At 45.8% G+C, this 18,439-nt stretch overlaps 1 protein-coding gene across 1 annotated transcript in view; it reads left to right on the top strand.

Moving 5' to 3' along the window:
• LOC106604726 (vascular endothelial growth factor receptor kdr-like) overlaps positions 1-18,439 on the top strand; it is a 70,037-nt gene that overhangs the window by 34,288 nt on the left and 17,310 nt on the right. The window contains exons 12-25 of the mRNA XM_014199675.2: positions 1,292-1,400; positions 2,627-2,911; positions 3,165-3,311; positions 3,468-3,596; positions 4,766-4,872; positions 5,802-5,928; positions 6,787-6,891; positions 9,406-9,519; positions 9,709-9,797; positions 9,944-10,097; positions 10,753-10,850; positions 11,457-11,579; positions 12,947-13,058; positions 17,519-17,618. Coding sequence (XP_014055150.1) covers positions 1,292-1,400; positions 2,627-2,911; positions 3,165-3,311; positions 3,468-3,596; positions 4,766-4,872; positions 5,802-5,928; positions 6,787-6,891; positions 9,406-9,519; positions 9,709-9,797; positions 9,944-10,097; positions 10,753-10,850; positions 11,457-11,579; positions 12,947-13,058; positions 17,519-17,618 — 1,799 coding nt within the window. The remainder of the gene's footprint in view (positions 1-1,291; positions 1,401-2,626; positions 2,912-3,164; positions 3,312-3,467; positions 3,597-4,765; positions 4,873-5,801; positions 5,929-6,786; positions 6,892-9,405; positions 9,520-9,708; positions 9,798-9,943; positions 10,098-10,752; positions 10,851-11,456; positions 11,580-12,946; positions 13,059-17,518; positions 17,619-18,439) is intronic.

The raw sequence follows: 18,439 nt of genomic DNA, 5'->3' as shown, positions 1-18,439 counted from the left end.
TTTGTGAACAGCCATCCACAACAACCACAATCCGTAAAACGAAAATAGCTAAATGAGAGAGCAGCAGTGTGATTTACATCAATGCGCTAAGTAGATATCAATAATAAGTGATATCCATATCACCGTAGACTACACCACTACTGTCATCCTTACCTCCAAGCGTTTATTCAAATTGGATAATCTTTGGATGCCGACAGCAGTCGCACCATTGGAAGACATTTGCAGCGTTTTTACTGTAGCCTACAAAAGCCTATTCCTGCTTTTTTCCCGCGACCCATCAAACACATTCATTTTGGTGTTTCATCATAGTGGTCTCTGACTTGTGGTCAGACTCGCTCAGGTGGAACAAACATAAACTTTTTCAATGCTGATTTGAATGTCATTGATAAACAGAGAAGTGTCAACGTTTTCTTTTCTCGCAAACATCCTTTCTGAATTTAAAAGTAATCCTCAAAGTAATCATCTAGTTTTTCAAAAGTATCGGTAATCTGATTACAATATTTTTGCTGCTATTGTAACGGATTACAGTTACCGTTTTTGTGTAATCCGTTACTCCCCAACCCTGCTCACAATATGAGCTGAAACATTGAAACCATATTAAAACAGGGAAAATGTGTCCGACACAGTCCAGTCTCATGGCTAAAGCCCTGTTTCTGAGGGGCAGAGCACAATGGCGCTAGAAACCCAGGAAGTTGACACCACCCAGACAATACAGCCACAGCATTCAGCACCTTTGATGTGGCTGCTCTGAAAACAGATGTCGTTCTGAACACAAAACAGAACCCCACGCGATCTGGCCCCTTGCCCAAATCGTACTTATTGTTGTGTCTATTTAAGCCATTAAACGGGTTCCACTCCAATGGTGATAGAATCGAGTGTGGCATTGTAAATGCTCCCCAGGAAATGACATGGAGGCCCCGGCACTCTTTCTGTGGACCTGTGCTGAGGGGAGAGAAGAGGCGGGTTTTGAAAGTCCAGATGTATCCTTCCATTATTGTGACGAGAGCATAAAACTGGCTCGGCCCAAGGCAGATCTCTGACACACTAGCTAATGGCAAAATAGCCACACTGATGTTGACGGAAAATCTGCTGTGGTATTTCAAAAGACATTGTGTCAGTGTGTATGGATTGAGGTATAATGAATCTTATGCCAACCTGAACATTTTTCATGTAACCTTTTTATTTATACAGGTTAGTCTCATCGAGATAAAAATATATTTTGCACATAGTGTACAGCATTTGCTGGCTGTATTGTAGATGGAATGATTGGCTTATCCACTCTCCTCCATAGACTGTGAGTACGCTAGTGGTGGGAGCGGCTAACGTCACAGGGATCTACTCCTGCGCAGCCCAGAACAAACTTGGCACCCGTACACTGAGAATCCCCTTCTATGTGGACGGTAAGTGGGTCAATTTAACACTACACAACGTGGGGAGTTGATTGAAAGAACAGCATAAGGAAAAATTACAAGCAGAAATGCTTGAGTGGTTTTTATTTTTACGGGCCAGGCATACAGTATAACGTATAACATACATGAAGTCTCGCTTCCAGTGACTACACGTACGCACTGTAATGAATTGCGAGGCAAAGCGCAAGAATGCACAGATTGTACTGTGTAGTAAAGAGTGCAGATGGAGGCATTAATTGAAACCATCTTCCTCCGGAGCAGGCAGGCTTCAGGATCGAACGGAAGAGGGAAATTTGTCCTGGGCCATATGGTACAGTCTAATACTGCGAGTTTAAAAACAGCTCTGAGCGTACACTGGGGCGCCCGCAGGTCATTTCTCTTCTTCTCTTCTGCTGCTGGATGAATCATTTTTTTATATGCATCTGAACAGTTCCAAATGTTCATGAAATGAAAATTCCATCTAGTCCAGTTATATAATGATAGGAGAAATCAGCTAACAGGGCACACAAGCAGTCATTACAGCGGAATTATTTTTTGAAAACGTAGAAGTTTTGAAGTTGAAAACTGATATATGATAGATTGTAATTGGGAATGATGGTGACACTGTGATTGGGGACATGGCTGATGATGCCAAACTCTGAGTATCCGGATGAGAATAAGATCAGTCTTCGGAGGAAGTGCTGCAATGTGCCACCATTCCAGAGGTGGAGATCGAGAGCACTGGAATGCTGCTGAAAAAAGAGGACGGCAGAATTGTAATAACAGCTGTCGTCTCTTATGGAACACAGAATGCTTCCCAGTGTTCTGAATAAACAAACTCAGTCTGGCTCCCCAGAGGCCCCGGGGCCCCGGCCTGATTCTTATTGCACTGCTGTAGGCCGAACATCAGCGCTGCTCACCGCACACCGCCAACGTGCTTCTAATTAACAGTGATGAAACAGGAAATAACTGCAAATTCCTGGTGTGGTGATGCGCAGCTTGATGTTTCAGAGATGTTCTTTCCCAGAATAGGACAGCGTCAGTGTCTATCTCGCTGAGAGGAGAGGGTTACAGGCAGTAACAAAGATGCTCTTGTAACCCACTTACATACTGTACAATAATCTAACCTGTGCTTATGCATGGTAGTTTTACTAGGCACCCAAATGGGGTGTCCTCCTCCACAAAAAAATGTCTAACACTCCTAGTGACTGATGTGTTTTTCCCCTCTCCCCCGCCAGATCACCTTCAGCACTTGGCCATTGAGCCCCAGACTGCCATCGAGGGTGACGACGCCACTCTGACCTGCAGGGGGACTCGGTACCTGTACACAGACCTGCAGTGGAAGGACCCTCAGAACTACACCATCACCAACAACGTCACGGCCCTGCAGTTCAGCCCCTACTCTATCTCTCTCTCCCTAAGCCTGCACAATGTGTCCAGGAATCACACAGCAGGCTACCAGTGCTGGGCGCACAAGATCCACAACAAGAGAGCAATAGTCAAGATTGTGCTGACTGTGCATGGTGAGGAAGTGACAGAGAGAACATTGCCTGCTGGGTGTTCAATGAGGTCTCTAACAGAACAGTAATTGCACGTTATATGGGTATTACCAAACTCTAAGAATAATATGTTTCTGTAATATCGTATTTAAAAGTGCCCGCTCCTGGATATAAACCCGCTCGTGATGATGAAACCCAGTAGAGAGATGAGTTTGTCTGAGGAAAATCTTGAAAAGAAGAGCGATCGAATTCAGATATGCTTTTGTGATTGAAACAGAGAGGAAGAGGCCGTGGCTGAGACAGAACCTGACCAATCAAGATATAAACAGCAGCAGCACTCTGACTATGGCCTGCTACGCCCTGGGTGTGCCGCCACCCTACATCACATGGTACAAAGACAACCTACCAGTACAGGAGGGTCCAGGTAAGAAATGACTCGGGATTTAGGGGCCCTGGGTTTTCCCTGGTCGGGTCACATGATCAGGAAAATCTCCTGGGCCTCCTCGTTGCTGAATTGCTCAACCATGTTAGTCATTTTCTCCATAGAATCTGAACTGTTGACTTTGTGCTGTTGTTCCAGGTATTACCCTGAGGGAGGATGGGGTGCTGACGATCAAGCGAGTGAAGAAAGACGATGAGGGCTTGTACGAGTGTCTGGCCAGCAACGGTGAGGGGAGTGTGAAAGCCAGTGCTGTGGTCACTGTCGTGGGTGAGTCACTTCTTTATTTACATCATAATGAGCTTGACGAGAACCCATGTCATCCTGATAACGAAGTCCAATGAATCTAACTGCAGTACATTAACCACGTCAGATTTCAATCAACCCTGAGTTTAACCAGCACAACCAGAACACTTCCTTACTGCATGACCAATCACAGTCACAGGAAACCTCTTGGCCATACTGGGCCATGTTTTCTTGTCAACAGTACAAATAGCTCTGGCCAGACTTCAGTATGAAAACTCTGCCAAGAGGCTTCCAAGTATGTCCAGTGAATTAATCCACTGGCTTTTATGACTGGGGCTCTTGAAGCTCTGACCGAGGTCCCCACCCATGGGACGTGACCTGCAAGGAGTGTGTTAAGAGGTCCCACTCTCAATGACTGTGGGCACAGCAAGGGGAGAAGTCTTCTCATTAAATAACCATGGGACTGGAAACATGATGACACAGACTGGGGGGGGGGGCAAGGTCATGCGACGGTATTCTGACGACTAGCCCTGGCACCAGACATGAATTCCTGTTCCCCCCCAAAAATGTCCCATTTTCCTCAAAGTCCAACCCCAGTGTCACCATCATCCGTTAGAGCATGTCCAACATTAGACCGTTTGCTTCATGCATTGCCAAACCTTTATTTAGGCATTACTCTAAACAAAACTATTTCACAAAATTCCTAAAGATTAAGGAAGGCGGTTTTGAGATGGCTGACTGTGAATGTTGACATTGATAGTTAAGAAAATAGTTTAATATGAGATGAATGTGCGACAATGTGGGATGCATAGGCTAAACAAACTAGGGATACGCAATGGAATGTGTTTCCACTTGTAGCGTGTACACAACATGGCGGAAATGAGTTAATCTAGTAAAAAAATGAATAACTGAGAGAAATGCCAGAGTGGACTTTCAAAAAATCTACTTTGCAGTGGTGTAATTCACGTCCTTGGATTCACTTAGCGAAATTGACTTTCAAGTACTGGATAAGTAGGCCAGTGCCATGTCTTACTCTAATATGCTAAACAAACAAAACCGTTCCTCTATTGTGTACATCCCCATTTATATTTGTTCTCAGTTATCAATTCTTCAAAATTTTTCAAGAATCATCGAAAACACCTAATTCCTCGGTGAACAACAGTTGACAAATTGTTCCTGTGGTCTCCTTCCAGGTGATGAGGGGAAGCCCAACATTGAGGTGATCGTCCTGGTGTGTACAGGAGCTGCTGCCACCTTCCTCTGGCTCATGCTCATCCTCTTCATCCGCAAGCTGAGGAAGGTAACAAGAGATCTCCCTGGAATCACAGCTAGTTCTGTACTCTCTATCTCACTCTTCTTGACTGAGAAGACATTTGAGAGTGGTAACTGTTTGGATACTGCACTGGGGACTTGACTCACCATTCATTTTCTGACTTAGTTAATTAAACCACAGCATCATGCCATTTAAAAATGTGTAACATGCTCTTCTCAAGACATATTCAAACAGCCACAGTACAATTTTGAGGTTTTTGTTTGTGAGCTTCAGCAGTGGAGTGCAATCTCGCTATACAGATTTTGTCAACTGCGATCACTGACTGATGTCTCTTGCGAAATGCAGTTCAATTGGGTGGGATAATTTTAGCTTGACGTTTACGATTTCCACATTTCCTGGCATTGGAAAAGTGCTGAGATCGTGTTTGTGTGTATGACAAGAAAGTAGAGAACATGCCTCAACAGTCCAAAGACAATAGAAATAGGCACATTACAACTACAGTCATGGTAGAGCAAAGGCACGGTCATGGTAGAGCAATGGCACGGTCATGGTAGAACAATGGCACAGTCATGGTAGAACAATGGTACGGTCATGGTAGAACAATGGCACAGTCATGGTAGAGCAATGGCACGGTCATGGTAGAACAATGGCACGGTCATGGTAGAACAATGGCACAGTCATGGTAGAGCAATGGCACGGTCATGGTAGAACAATGGCACGGTCATGGTAGAACAATGGTACGGTCATGGTAGAACAATGGCACGGTAATGGTAGAACAATGGCACAGTCATGGTAGAACAATGGCACGGTCATGGCTCGGTCATGGTGGAGCACTTGTTCTTGTCCTTTAGTAAACATGAAAATAGGTTATTTTCCACAAATCCTGTTTGATTTCACATACCTACTGTACACGAGCTCCATCACCATTTTATTCTCCCTCTCATCCCCCCTTCCAGTCTGTGGACTATAAGATGGGTCCATCCATCATCATCGACCCAGACGAGTTTCCTCTGGACGAGCAGTGTGAACTCCTGCAGTATGACAGCAGCAAGTGGGAGTTTCCCCGAGACCGCCTCAGACTGGGTGAGTAACTTACTACACCACACAGCACTGGTACGGTCTACGAAGTCCCTCACCATGACGACGCTGTAACTCAAAAGGTCAATACGCACCACGAAGGGGCAACTACTGTAAGTGAATGTATTTGTTCACCATACCCTTCACATCAACAGGTTAATGTCATTTTTGATGAGGTGGCACCCGTAACTCTGCGTCCTCTTAAACTGTGCGACCCTGTTTGCCCATTACATTGAAATATAGTGCGAGAGAGGGGTATGTGGCAGAGGTGTCACCCCCCCTGTGAAGAGGGTGTAGTTTCGTTACTCATCAATGACCCTCTGCTGTCACCCAGTCATAACAACATTATATATCCCCTGGAGGAACGCTTGACGGGTCCAGTCGTCAGAACCTCAGCAGGGTGTTTTAGCCCTTTGCTGCAGTCAATGACCAAAAGTGCCCTCTTTTGCCCTAGTGGGTGGAATGTCCGGTGTTTCTATGTCAAACAGTTTTGTTATATTTCAGTCTTCTGTGATGTATGTAAAATGTAATATTGGATTCAAACTCAAAATTGAATACATTTCAGCTTTATATCTGACATGGTACAGGTGTCTTCTTTTTTGTAAGCCCATAACCTAGTGTGTGAGGTGTATACTATTATTTTAAAGTAGATTTTTTTTAAAGTAGACCAAGAATCACTCTGTGTGACCCTGATTTAACCCACTGCAGTAAAAGGTTAATTACAGGCCCATATCTCCCCTGACAGGGATCCCAACCTGATTTACTTAACCCACTTCTCTCTCTCTCTCTCTCTCTCTCTCTCTCTCTCTCTCTCTCTCTCTCTCGCTCTCTCTTTCTCTCTTCTCTCAATTCTCTCTCTTTCAGGCAAAACTCTGGGCCATGGAGCCTTCGGGAAAGTGGTGGAGGCTTCTGCTTTCGGGATCGACAAGCTCTCGACCTGCAAGACCGTGGCTGTCAAAATGCTGAAAGGTAGGGTGGAGGCATTATTATCAAGACTTTCATCTGAAAACGTAATACACGCTCGTTAACAGCACTCGCGAGTCACTTTGATTGGGAAACCAGGCTGAAAAATCATACAGGTTGTTTCCACATAACTTCCTTTTGATCCCACCTGGTGATGATACTGACTCAGGTACTCCTCTCCTAATGCACGTGGTCAGACCTACGGTGGAAACACAACAGCCGACGTTCTGAATGTAACCGATGCAAAACAGCCATCTGTCATTTCAGCGGGTTATTTGGTTTCTCGCGCATGGTGTGAATTCAACAACTGTGACACACGCGGGTGCAATTAACAGCTGCGCAGGTTGGTTCAACGTAGGCGTGTGATGGCTGCTTCTAACAGACTGTCTGGGTCTGAGAGAGACTAAGGCCTTGGTGTCCCCGGTGAGGACGACATTCTGCAGATGTGACAGGAATCGGGAAAGCGTTCCACTTGGGTCCAAGATTTTCAGGGGATAAAAAATGTAAACGTGTACGGTACAAATTATGCATCAACAAAATATATCCACGTTCATCCTTATTGAGGATTATAGACCTGATGTTTTTTAGATGCACAAACAATTGAGAACAACGACCCCCCCCCCACACCACCCCTTCCCCACGTAACATTTATGGTCACCATAACTTACAGCCACATTTCACAATCTTTCTAAATCTGGCAGGACGTATTTATTCCATCAAAATGGAAACAGCGAAAAGCAATGTAGAAGAAGAGAGACTCCAGAAGCAAGAGAGACTGTCCAAGGGATTTGGCCTAGTGATCTAAGCAGAGTAAACATTTCAGCCCAACATTACTGACTGTATCCCCTTAGGGTTGAAGTGGTCAAACTAACTTTCCTCCTGGCTCTGTTGGGGTGGCCAACTCCAACTCTGTAGAGTAATGTGACCATGGATGGACAGTGATGGTGTTGTGATAGATCTAGCTACATGATAAACCAGGCCATTTGTTAGATATTTCCGTCTGTGTCACGGCATTAATCATCCCCTTCCATTAATCACAGAGGAACCAAGCTCACCGGGCTGGCTGTTGCTCCCTGCCCTGCTCCAGGAACCCCAGGTCAAACGTAGTGAAAAGCAGCTCACTTCCCTAAACTGACCCTTCCTACGGATGGTTTGAGACTCAGCGTCAGTCAGCTCCAGCTTCCAGTGCAGACTGGGACCACTGTGATGAGCCAACATGAGACAGAGCAGAAGTACAGACCCAAAACTCAGCTCAACTCTCAGTTCTCCATTCATTATTTAAAATCAAGTCATTGATTCATTATTAAAATCGACCAAAATCTCTGTTAGAGTAAACCACATCCAGGGAGTCAGTGAGAGCAGGAATATTTGGCAACATTTTGTTCAGTCAATGTTTTCATTTTGTTTATCAGTTAGGGACAATATTGTTTGCTAACATTGCTAACTCCAACCACCTGTGGCCAGATGAGCTTTTCAGATAATGAAAGAGAGAGACATTACACAGGCTCATCGGACGCATTAGGCTGCCACTCAACACTGACTAGTTGCTATTCCGCGGTCTTTGAGATCAACGTAGCGTAGAGGTTGATTTATGGTTGACCGTTAATATTTGCCGTTGATGGCACCCCAACAAGGACGAGTCACTTTGATGGTGTTTAGTTTATTTGGTTAAGAATAACCCTCCCTCTGACCTCATAGCATGCCTGACCCAGATATCCTCCTCCTTATATGATGTGTAGGCTGGATATACAACTGAGAAAAACAACAGCATTTTCTGTTCTGTGACCTTTAATTTAACCTGTATTTAACTAGGCATGTCAGTTAAGAACAAATTCTTATTTACAATGACGGCCTACCTCAGCCAAACCCGGACGACGCTGGGCCAATTGTGCGCCGCCCTATGGGACTCCCAATCACAGCCGGATGTGATACAGCCTGCAATCGAACCAGCGACTGTAGTGACGCCTCTTGCACTGAGGTGCAGTGCCTGAGTCCGCTGCGCCACTCGGGAGCCCTGTTCACAGTCAACAGTTATATTGTCTCTCCATGTGTGTGCTCCAGGGTTTATTTTGACGGAATGTACGGCTGTGCTTTGGGTTGTATGCGAGAATCTGTTTGAATGTGAGAGAAGGCTGATGTTTGTGTTTGAAGTTATATATATTCCCATGTTGACTTCATTCCTTTCCTGACATTATCTGTGCATACCATCTTAACCTTTCACATTGAATGTTCTCATGTCGATGATCACATTTTCTTATATGAAACATTTGTTGCCTATCTTAAATCTCCTCCACATATGTAAAATCTGTTCTTTATTAAATATAGTGTTTGGTTTCCAGACGTCCATGAACGTACATCAGTTGGAGTCATCTTAAACAAAGCGAAATCACTTCAATGAAAATGTCATTTAAAGTCCAAATACATCCACGCTTTTGAGGGGTTGTGTGAAACAGCGTCCAATAGGAAATGTATATTTAACCAGCATCCCTCTAAATGGTCTGTGTGTTTGCGATGTAACAGGAGGAGCTACGACAAATGAGCGCAAGGCTCTGATGTCAGAGCTGAAGATCCTGATCCACATTGGTCATCATCTGAACGTGGTCAACCTGCTGGGCGCCTGCACCAAGCCTGGAGGTGAGCGAGACAGAGGACAGGGTTAACGCTATGGTTAAACTTAGCCACAGTGTATGACTTGTGAAGTAAATGTATACATTGCTGGCATCTCCGAGAAAATCCATCATGATTTCAACGCACTCTTATCACTGTTTACGAATCATTACTCGTTAGTCAGTTTCTTTGAATTCTGTGCTTCTTTCTTCTCAGGTCCATTGATGATGATTGTGGAGTACTGCAAATATGGAAACTTGTCAAACTACTTGAGAAGCAAGAGGGCTGATTTCATCGTCTATAAGGTGAATCAGCAGCTTCACGGACTGAAGCTTTCAGAAATGCTGTTTTCTCATTAAATCCTATTCAAAAGCCTTCATCGTTTAGTCTATTTCTCAACCTGATAAGAAAACCAAGCTTTGTGTCTTGTATCTGGTGTGTGTCTCGTCAGAGCCAGGACGGTAAGCTGGTGACGTCGGGGTCGGGCTGTGACCTCAGCGAGCTCATCAAGCGGCGCCTGGAGAGCGTGGCAAGCACCGGAAGCTCGGCCAGCTCCGGCTTTGTGGAAGATAAGAGCTACTGCGACTCAGAGGAAGAGGAGGAAGGTAAAACTAAACGAGCCAACAGTGTCTTCCTTCCCCTCACCTCCACTCCACCCTCCCCCGGATTGTTTTCTTCCTGGGCCTGATGGGACATTTCCTCCTCCTGTTCATAATTACAATCGATAGGTCAGAAGCCCAGGCTGGCACCCACTGTGCCTGGATGAGAAGGAGGAGTGGAGGAAAAGGCCTCTGTTGACTTCCTCTGACAGGAGTGTTTGTCTGGTCCTGGCGTGTCAGACATTTTGTTTTGTGATGTGTTATTTCTGGTGTGATTAAATGTTTACTCAGGTGGGCTGATGGAAGGAGTCCACTGGGTTCCTCCACAAACCCCCTCCTGCTGTCACACTGCACCGATATCACACGCCTCACCCCACATCTAAAATAACACCAGGCATCCTCTCCTGTCTTTTAAAGGATGTTTTTAGTAAGACAGAGACTGTAGGTGGATGAATGAACCGTACTGTACGTGACAAAGTGGGTTTCGATGATGGCATGTTGAAGGTTTCTTTGTATGGGAGGCTTACATTAAACATATGGAGTTGTTGATCCTGCATGTATACATTTCTATTGTGCATAATTAATGTGTTACACCATACTAAATCGTGTTTATTAAAATAGTTTTTAGTCATTACCACTTTATGTTTTGTTTTACCCTCAGAGCCAGAGGATCTGTACAAGAGAGTATTGACAATGGAAGATTTGATTTGCTACAGTTTCCAAGTTGCGAAAGGCATGGAGTTCCTGGCTTCACGCAAGGTATGCACTTCCTCTATGCAAATTACTGTATCAAAATCAATTTGTTTCCAAAAGGCAGTCTGATGAGACACAAGTTGCTGTTTTTAATCAGCTAATACCAGTTCATAAAGCTTTATTCTGTCCAGTTGACTTTAATAAAATGCTGTTGTATTTCGAAAGCTGGGGAAGTTGTTTTGTTCACCTTTTTCCATTCATGGTAAACTATGTTCGCTGTGAGTCTATTGCCATATTGGCTATAATCAGTCTAAAACTCATTCACATTTAAAAGTCAGTCACAAGCTCTGGTCAGAGCAGTTTAGACTCATTAGTGAACCCATTGTTCTAACTATCCCCATTAGAAAGAAGGGCTTAACCTGGATATGAAACACTTCACATCAGAATATCACTGATGACTGTTCCATATGGTTGTCGTAGCTGACATGCACAGGGCCACGAGTGTTTCCTGTAAGGTCACATGGTCAGGAAATAGTCGTGGCTCTAGCCATGCATTATCTCATTAGGCTGAATCTTAACTTGAGATGTCTCCACAGAACTCAAACTTTCACGTAAAGTCATGCATTGATGTCAATCCTAATCCAAATGGATGTTTTGTCTTCTTTCCGTTAGTGTATTCATCGTGACCTGGCTGCAAGAAACATCTTACTGTCGGAGAATAATGTTGTGAAGATTTGCGATTTTGGACTGGCCAGAGACATCTACAAAGACCCAGACTACGTTCGCAAAGGAGATGTTAGTAGCTACATACTGAACTTCTATTAATTTGACATAATAAGTACATTATATATGTGATGAAATGAGCCATTGACTTGACGATTCCCGCCTGGTTGTGTGAGAGAAACCAGAGACTGTAACTTGACTACCATCATTCAAAAATGACTTGGCAAAAGCTATAGCGCCTTCAGAAAGTATTCATACTCCTTGACTTATTCCACATTTTGTTACAGCCTGAATTCAAAATGTATTCAGTTGTTTTTTTTCTCACCCATCTACACACAATATCCCATAATGACGAAGTGGAAACATGTTTTTAGATGTGTTTGCAAATGTATTCAAAATGAAGTACAGAAATATTGCATTTACATAAGTGTTCAGACACCTGAGTCAACACATGTTAGAATCACCTTTGGCGTGCAATTACAGCTGTGAGTCTTTCTGGGTAAGTCTCCAAGAGCTTTGCACACCTGGATTGTACAATATATGCCCATTATTCTTAAAAAAATTCTTCAAGCTCTGTCAAATCTGTTGTTGATCATTGCTTGACAGCCATTTTCAAGTCTTGCCATAGATCTTCAAGCAGATTTAAGTCAAAACTATAACTCGGCCACTTAGGAACAGTCACTGTCTTCTTGGTAAGCAACTCCAGTGTAGATTTGGCCTTGTGTTTTAGGTTATTGTCCTGCTGAAAGGTAATCTCAGGAATTGTGAAAAAAACTGAGTTTAAATGTATTTGGCTAAGGTGTATGTAAACTTCCGACTTCAACTGTATGTGTGTGGTACAGAGATGAGGTAGTCATTCTAAAATCACGTTAAACGCTTTTATTGCACACAGAGTGAGTCCATACAACTTATGTGACTTGTTAAGCACATTTTTACTCCTAAACTTCTTTAGGCTTGCCGTAACAAAGGGGTTGAATACTTATTGACTCAAGACATTTCAGCTTTTCATTTTTCATACATTTTGACATTATGGGGTATTGTGTGTAGGCCAGTGACAAAAAAAATCTAAATTGATTCCATTTTAAATTCAGGCCGTAACACAACAAAATGTGAGAAAAGTAATGGTGTGAATTCTTTCTGAAGGCACTGTAAAGACAGACTGAATAAATGCCAGATATTCTGGGCAGATTTCAGTGTTTGTCTGAATACGGAATAATCTGCATAGACTAGAGGATGTTTGGTTGTTGAGGATGTGTGGTAGAACTATGGCATGAGGGCAGGTATAGTACTTTACTCAACTCCAGCCCTTCTGCTTCTCAGATGTGACGGGTCGGTTATTGATGGTATTAATGAGAGAGCCAGTCACACAGGTGAGATGAGATACCGATTTAAAAGAGCTGTCGTCTCTTATCTCCATCTCTCTCTCCTCCCCCCCACAGTCCAGACTGCCCCTCAAGTGGATGGCGCCAGAGGCCATTTTTGACAAGATCTACACCACTCAGAGCGATGTGTGGTCCTTTGGAGTCCTAATGTGGGAGATTTTCTCTCTGGGTAAATACACAGACCTTTAGTCCTGACCAGGAATGACTCACTGTGCCTTATAGTCCCTCACCTCCTCACCTGACCTCCCCATTAGCAGAATTAATGAGCAGAAATGAACAAACATCTGTGCACATTTCACAACGCAGCCATGTGGAACAATACAGACTTATTCAATGCAGATTTCCTCTGTTGTGTAGGTCCTTATCTTAAATCTCCTCTACAAGTACTATTGTTTTAGGACTTGTCATGAAACTGCAAATATGGACTGCTTCCATGCTCACTGCCTTTTTTCCCCCCACAACTTACTTCTTTCAGAAAAATTATATTATGCTAAATGTGTTTTTGTTATTTCTCAGTAAACATTACTGCTTATATTTATTTTTATTTTTTATGAAATAGTCTCAAAATTGTTTTCAAAAAAGCTTTTTTTCACATGTAATCTTACAATTTTGCACACAGTGTGCAGTATCCCTTCCATAGAAGGGAGCGGTTTCTTTCTGTCATCAGCCAGCAATGTTCAGTGAGGAGTCTCCAGTCAGCTAGCCAGGCGAGGCAAGGTGCCCCCAGCCATGCAGCTCCTCCAGATGTACTGGGTCATAACTGTCTCCTGCTACTGCGTAATTGTGCCTCTGGGATAAAACGGGGCTGCATTGTCAGCTTGAGAGAACAATTTTCATGCTGCTCGTGCTTTAAACATTAGTGAACTTCCACTGTGAATTCTATCACAAGCAAAGGGCCGTTAAAAAGAAAGAATACCTCCCATTTAAGCCGGCCGTTCCCTTCCCAGCTGGCAATGCAAACGCGCTGTAACCAAGCAGCCGATCAATGTAAATGTTTGCCCCTGCGGTGAAACCACTGCAACCTTTGAGACGCCATTGAATGTAGGTCCATGACTGTCTTTGCACCGTGCAACAAAGCAGAGACCAAGCTGTTCTAGAGCAAGACTCCACACGACATATTGTATGCTCAAATGTCACCATAGGCAGCAAGGACAACATTCAGAGTAAATGTTAGGAAAGTGTAAGGAAAGAACAGCACATTGATGCAGGGCTTTAGGTTTGATTGTGCTGCTACGCTTGAACCTCTGCCATGAAGCCAATCACCCAGGAGGACTTGGGTCAACAAAAAAAAGGGTGTGAAATGTGAACTACCTCAAGACATGGGGTACATGCAAACACTTGTTCTCTCTCTCTCTCTCTTTCTCTCTCATGCTCTCTATTTATCGCTCTGTCTCTCACTCTCTTTCTCTCTCTCTTTCTCTCTTTATCTCTCTCATGCTCCATCTCTCTTTCATGTTCTCTCTTTATCTCTCTCATGCTCTCTTTATCTCGCTCTCTCATGCTCTCTCTTTCTCTCTCATGCTCTCTCTGTTTCTCTCTCTCGCTCTCTGTTTCTCTCACTCTCTCTCTCTGTTTCTCTCTCTTTCTCTCTCGCATGCTCTCTCTCTCTCGCATGCTCTCTCTCCCTCTCATGCTCTCTTTATCTGTCTCCTACTCTCACATGCTCTCACTCTCTCTCTCTCTCTAACATGCTCCCTCTTTATCTCTCTCTCTCACACACACACTCTCTCTCCCTTCGCTCACTCTCTCTCTCTCTCTCTCTTTCTCCCGTAATCTTTCTTTGTCACAACCACACACACTCTGTTTGGACCCCAGGAAGAGTAGCTGCTGCCTTGGCAACAGCTTATCGGCATCTTAATAAAATACAAGAAAAAAAAATATATATATCCACATTCACAGATACAGATACATATACAGTACCTTCAAATAGCCACTCACACATCTGGGTGGTGTTAACATGGTCTCAGAAAGATAAATTAGGACACGAAACGGCTGCAAAAAAATGACAAACACTCAGTCTGGCAACCTGATAGGTGTTTGAAGGTCAAAGGTTTGCTCCAGTCCCAAGGTTGCTGGCATATGCATATGGAGACCCGCAGTCTAGCAGCTTGAGTTTTGTCTTGTGGTTCAGGATTTCCACGTCTTGTTAGTTTTAGGTGCCAAACCATCAACTACACCCCTGTTTCTGTGTTAGATATGAGTTACGCCGTAATCGACCTATTTGTTTGCCATGATTGGTTGATGTGATGAAAAGAAAAAGGGTGTTCTAGCAGGCGTTACCTCCTACAAAGAATGCTTGTTAATATCGACATAGTGCTCTGGAGATTTAGATGCTATCTGATATTGTGTCAGGGATCTCTGTCGGGTACATGAAAATATTTGTTCATGAGTCAAGAAATGTTTATGGATTACATGGCGTGGGCAATAGTTTTGAAAACCCCAACTGGATTGGATATTTGATACAAGTTGGCTTAGTGTATTACTGTTTTTATTTAGACTGAGCCAAGCGTGAATTAAAGTTATTGTCACGTTCGTCGTATGGCGTGGACCAAAACGCAGCGGGAATGTGTATGCTCATCTTCTTATATATTAAAGAAAATAAACAAAACACTTGAACAAAACAACGACGAAAACAGTCCCATAAGGACAAATTACTATACGGAGAAACAGGCTGCCTAAGTATGGCTCCCAATCAGCGACAACGAAGTACAACTGTCACTGATTGAGAGCCATACCAGGCCAAAACAAAGAAATACAAAAACATAGAAAAACGGACATAGAATGTCCACCCTAGTCACACCCTGGCCTAACCACTGGCTCACCCCACTTTGGTGGCGCCTCTAGAGTGGGGTCCCTCGCCGCCGACCCCGGACTGGGGACCCTCACTGCGGGCGCCAGACAGGCGGGCGACTCTGGCTGCGCCGGACAGGCGGGCGACTCTGGCTGCGCCGGACAGGCTGGCGACTCTGGCTGCGCCGGACAGGCGGGCAGCTCTGGCTATGCCGGACAGGCGGGCGGATCTGGCTGCGCCGGACAGGCGAGCGGCTCTGGCGGCACCGGACAGGCGGGCGGCTCTGGCGGCACCAGACAGGCGGGCGGCTCTGGCGGCTCGGGACTGGCGGGCGGCTCTGGCGGCTCTGCACTGGTGGGCGGCTCTGGCGGCTCCGGACTGGCGGGACTTGCAGTAGGCCTGGCTCTGGGCGCAGGCACAGGATTCACCAGGCTGGGGAGACATGCAGGAGGCCTCGCTCTGGGAGCAGGCACAGGACTCACCAGGCTGGGGAGACTTGCAGGAGGCCTGGCTCTGGGCGCAGGCACAGGATCCACCAGGCTGGGGAGACATGCAGGAGGCCTGGCTCTGGGAGCAGGCACAGGACTCACCAGGCTGGGAAGACCTACTGGAGGTCTGGTCCGTGGAGGAGGCACAGGATAGACCGGGCTGTGGGGGAGCACTGGAGGCTCCGGGCTGAGGAGTGTCGCTGGAGGCTCAGGGCTGTAGGCCGTCTCTGTAGGCTCCGGACTGTAGGCCGTCTCTGTAGGCTCCGGGCTGTAGGCCGTCTCTGTAGGCTCCGGACTATAGGCCGTCTCTGCAGGCTCCGGACTGTAGGCCGTCTCTGCAGGCTCCGGACTATAGGCCGTCTCTGCAGGCTCCGGACTGTAGGCCGTCTCTGCAGGCTCCGGACTGTAGGCCGTCTCTGCAGGCTCCGGACTGTAGGCCATCTCTGCAGGCTCCGGACTGTAGGCCATCTCTGCAGGCTCCGGACTGTAGGCCATCTCTGCAGGCTCCGGACTGTAAAACGTCGCTGGAAGCTCTGGACGGGGAACTGTCGCCGGAAGCTCTGGACGGGGAACTGTCGCCGGAGGCTCTGGACTGGGTGTGCGCACTACAAGGCTAGTGCGAGGAGCAGGAACAGGACGTACTGGGCTGGGCAGGCGCACTGGAGAGAGAGTGCGAGAGGCAGGCACATGCTTACAAAAAGCACGGGTAGTTGACTCAGGCCTCACCCCTGGTCCAGCCAAACTACCCGTGTGCCCCCCAAAAAGAAATTTTGGGGACTGCCTCTCGTTCTTCCCGGGTAGGCTCCGATATCTGTCGATCACCTGGCCCCAAGTCCAGTCTCTCCTCCCAATCCACTCCTGATGAGACCAGGTGTCCATCTCCTCCCGAGCACGCTGCTTGATCTAGTTGTGGTGGGTAGTTCTGTCACGTTCGTCGTATGGCGTGGACCAAAACGCAGCGGGAATGTGTATGCTCATCTTCTTATATATTAAAGAAACAAAACAAAACACTCTGGCTGCGACGGACAGGCGGGCGGCTCTGGCTGCGCCGGACAGGCGGGCGGCTCTGGCTGCGCCGGACAGCTCTGGCTGCGCCGGACAGGAAATATCTTACCTCACCCCCGATATTCGAATTTCAGAATTATTCTAGCATTATCTCTAGATGTTATTCAATGTATAATATCATTGCCCATGTGTAAGGTCAGTCAGTTGATTCTGAAGCAGTCTTAACTGAGTGTTTATGAAGCTTTCTTCTCTAATCTTTGTAAAGTATCCAACCCTCTCTGTATGGGAGATTGAAGTGTCTGATAACCTTGCACTTCTCTCTCGCTCTCCCTCTCCCCTTCCCAGGTGCCTCTCCATATCCTGGCTTACACATCGATGAGGAGTTCTGCTGCCGACTGAAGGAAGGGACCAGGATGAGAGCTCCGGAATACTCCTCCTCTGAGATGTAAGGATCAAGCAATCTTTGCTTCTCCATTACTTAACATACAAACCCCATCTCATCATCTAACTCATTCCAAAAAAAGAAATGCACTTGCAGTTTGAAGAGTGGCCCAATGTCAGAAAGTTCATCATAAATGCTATAGCTCTCTTACCTCTTGCCTGTGCATAATACACTGAGCTCCCTTGGCTCTTGAAACTTGTAAAGAGCCCGAACCATGCCTCTCGTCATGTCTCCGTATCCCCCAACTTCTCCTGAGTGTAATTAGCTAACAGGAACTCTTGCTCAGAGCCATACATTAAAGGGCAGTCAATAAAAGCCTCCCATATTGATATAGTGAAAAAAGGCCTTGTATCTGCTCCTTCATTCGTCTGAATGAGTGACAGGGCTTATAGGCATTGTGGGTAATCCAGCTCTGAATGTGGAGGAGAGACGGGAGCTGCTGATTGGCAGTTAACCGAGGGGGCTGCGGGTGGCAAGGTGCGGATCCATTTTAAGACTGACATCGATGCGGCCGTTATTAAGCCCAACACTAAAGGCTGGGGAGCGTGGAGTGGCCAGGGGGGCAGCCAGCCACAGGGCAATAAGAGCCAAAGGGCGGGACACTCCCTCCCTTGTCCACACAAGGGGGCTCTGAAGCAGGGCAGAGGTGGACGCTGCTTCTGAAACAGAATATCTTTGGGGGAGTCTAGTGGGGTTTCTCCTGGCCCTGTGGTATCAGTGCTGTTTGTCTAGCAGGGAGGTGGACTGGATAGGGAGAGCTAGGGTTGTTGTTGCCTTTAGGTGACTGGGTGACTTCTCAGCAGGGAGCTCTGTCTGGGGCTCTC

Source organism: Salmo salar, chromosome ssa05 (genome assembly GCF_905237065.1).
Source record: "Salmo salar chromosome ssa05, Ssal_v3.1, whole genome shotgun sequence".
Classification (NCBI taxonomy): Eukaryota; Metazoa; Chordata; class Actinopteri; order Salmoniformes; family Salmonidae; genus Salmo; species Salmo salar.
Note: the sequence above shows the minus strand (reverse complement) of the source record. Positions and strands in the feature narration are given on the sequence as shown.